Raw genomic sequence first — 3,121 nt, forward strand, 5'->3', positions numbered from 1 at the left:
TTTTTTACAAGTACAAAATATTTATGACCACATTTTGAGCCCATATAAACGTGCTACACGCTGTGGCGAGAGTTCCCGATGCAGCAGAGCTTCCTGTCGTACCTCGGCCATGTTGACAACACCCACTGCGAGGGTTTTGTAGCCCAGGATGGTTCGGTTCTTGTACCTCTTCCTCCTCTGCAACATCACATGCAGACGGTTCACATCTCGCTTCAGGAAGTGAAGATACTGCATACACACACAATTTTACATCAGAGACAGGGGCAGTGTGCGATCTGTGTGGTTCTTCATGCTGAGAAGGGAATTTTTGTTAAATGTGCAACCTGCAGGGAGAAGGTGAGCTCCAGGTCTGTTTCCATGAGGCCGTCGGGAGGAGGAAGGTACTCGTTGGATCTCAACGTCCGCTTAGAGCCCTGAGACACAGATCCAGGGTCAGATCGACAGCACAGGTGAGTGTCAGGCTGGCGACTGCCAGAATCTCACCTGGATTTTTACAGCGATGATGACGGAGCTGAGCTCTCTGTCCAGCTCCCTCAGAACCTTCAGCTTCTTCACGGTCAGAATGCAGAGCCTGCAGAGCACAGCAAACAGGAAGCAGCTTCACTGTCAACACAAACAGCAGCAGGTGTGAACAGACTGACAGTCTACAGACGAGATCACAGCACAAGTCTGATCAGCACCTGCAGCTAAACTTACTCCAGCTTCAAAGTCGGTGGAAACTCAGCAAATAAAGTTTCAGCAGATTATTACGGGCAAGCAGTTTGAAGACAATTACAAGCAATTCCTCTTGCCAACCGTCTGCATGTTGGTCTTCACTACATCCATGAACCTCCTCTGAGGTCTTCCTCTTCTCATCCTGCCTGGCAGCTCTGTCTTCATTATCCTTTGTCCAACATCCACCCTCCCTCCTCTCTCAGCCTCAGCTCCATCTGATTGGCTCACGTCCGTCCTGCTCGACCTCCTGTCTGTCACACCAGCGCCTCTCTCTGTCCACGTGGAGATGAAAGCTAGTCTGTTTTTTTTCTTCTAAATTAGCTGCTAAAGCTTTAGATGGTTTCCAACACAAGTTTTTTTATTTCGCCTCTGTCAGTGCGCCCCAGGGCGGCTGTGGCTACAATGTAGCTGCCATCACCAGTGTGTGAATGTGTGTGTGGATGACTGGATGTGTGAAGCGCTTTGGGGTCCTTAGGGACTGTACAAACACAGGCCATTTACCGTACTTAATCTGTTGCTCCCCAAAAGGCCCCTCCCTTCTTATTGCCGTTGTCCAGAAGCCATCAGAGGGGCAGCAGCCAAAGTGTGTTTGCTAAGAAAACAAACTGAAAACAGAATCAGTTCTTGGCTGAAAGCCTCTCAAATGCATCCAAGGATGCATCGGAGAGCAACATGGGGCTGCCCAAGGAAATTTGGCAGGGGATCGAACCACCAACCTGCTCAACCACCTGAGCTACAGACACCCCAGAAAATATCAGTAATTATCAGTAAATATCACACTCTGGGGCTGATTATCGAGGTTTTTATGCTGGAATGAAATAAATTTGTGACTCTGCTGAATAAAAAAAATCATGAAGGACAAAAAAGCATCTTAATCTGAGCATCCAGAGCCGTGTGATTCACCTCACCTTCATTTATCTCCTTCTTTTACACTCTGGCCATGTTTGACCCGGAGATCCATCACTTCAAATATTCCAGTCGTGTATTCCTGATGCATCGTGGAGGCGGGGCCTGTTTAACCTCCTCAGCTTCCCTTCAGCAGTGAGGTGGACGTGTTTAATAGAGCTGAGTCCTGAGGGAGCTGAGTGTGAGAGGCTGACCTCCTGAGACCTCATTACTGCGAGGTCATGCTGGGACTCGTCCTGTAGGCTGCAGCTTCCTGTCAACGCCGGCCAGCAGGAGCTAATCCTGCTAATCCTGCTAACAGTGCCACCTGAGCTCTGATCCGCCCTCCCGAGGACAGAAGGCTGGCTCTGCTGCTGAGGATGAAGATTCACACATTTCCTTCTCATTCGTGCAAAGACAGTGATGTGTAACACCAAATCTGATACACGGCCACTGTTTGCCACGTAGGCGGTGAAAAATAGATCCAAACTTTGTGTGAAGGATACCTTCTGTTTTTAATGTGCCTGTGTGGGTGGATGACTTGTTTGTTTCGTGTGTTTTACCCTCACTTTCCACTTATTTGGTGCGTTAAGCTTTAGCCTACGACTGTTCTACATAAAACTGACAGTGACGCTCTCAGCTCCTCAAAAACGTCAGCCTCGACAGAGGGCACGTGCCAGCACAGGCCCCAGTCTGTAACAGGTTACTTGTCCTTCTACATTCACATGCCGACCTGATGGTGGCGCTGTTATCTTTGATCAGATGCTTAAACTCAGGCACAGCGATGAGGGTCACTGTAACAGAGCAGCGTGATGATGAGGAGAGTTCATCATTTAAAAGCTGCTCTGCATGAAGACAAACACATCGATCGCTCTCATCTCGAGATTCAAGATCCTTTATTGGTCACATGCATAGTTATGCGAGTTCAACACGCAGGGAATGAGTTTTAAACCAAACAGCTCTGTGTGGGAAAACCTCTGAATTAACCCACAAATTTCTCACTTGGCTCCACATCGTCAGTTTTCCAGGACAAAGCTCCAGTTCATGAATCTGGAGATCTGGAGAAAATGCTGATGGAGGCTCCGCAAGTCTTTACTCCAGACTGACCTCAGAACAGCGGAGCAGTGAGGCCAGGCTGCAGTGACTGTGATCACTGACTGATCTGGGTTCAGTCGGTGTTGGAGTGTTGATCACTCTGATGAGACCGCAGAGTTTAATACCTGCCGACATAATGAAGAAGATTTCCTTTAAAATCATTATTTCAGGTATTATTTGCACCTGTTTGGAGGTGATTCATGACTCGCTTTAATCTTCGCTGCTTCCCGAGTCAACAGGACATTTAAAGAGGATTAACATTGACTGCTTGGCTTCCTTAACCCCTGCACGAACATGTTGCTAATCTGCCCGGAAACAGGCAGGTGGCGATCAGAGAGAACGAACGCTAATTAGCTGTCATCAGGATTTTTGGTCCACTTCTAATTAGAGATGGCACGATACCACTTTTTTATGTCCGATACCGATA

The 3,121-nt window shown here is 48.0% G+C and overlaps 1 protein-coding gene across 1 annotated transcript in view; it reads right to left on the reverse strand.

The window, feature by feature from the left end:
- Positions 1–3,121, reverse strand: part of LOC102201291 (phosphofurin acidic cluster sorting protein 1-like) — a 26,132-nt gene that overhangs the window by 20,267 nt on the left and 2,744 nt on the right. Inside the window, exons 2-4 of the mRNA XM_005748588.1 lie at positions 484–571; positions 324–413; positions 103–228 (exon numbers count right to left, since the gene is read on the reverse strand). Of these exons, the coding sequence (XP_005748645.1) occupies positions 103–228; positions 324–413; positions 484–571 (304 nt within the window). The remainder of the gene's footprint in view (positions 1–102; positions 229–323; positions 414–483; positions 572–3,121) is intronic.

The sequence above is a fragment of the Pundamilia nyererei genome, unplaced genomic scaffold (genome assembly GCF_000239375.1).
Source record: "Pundamilia nyererei isolate P.nyererei 1_Seehausen unplaced genomic scaffold, PunNye1.0 scaffold00225, whole genome shotgun sequence".
Classification (NCBI taxonomy): Eukaryota; Metazoa; Chordata; class Actinopteri; order Cichliformes; family Cichlidae; genus Pundamilia; species Pundamilia nyererei.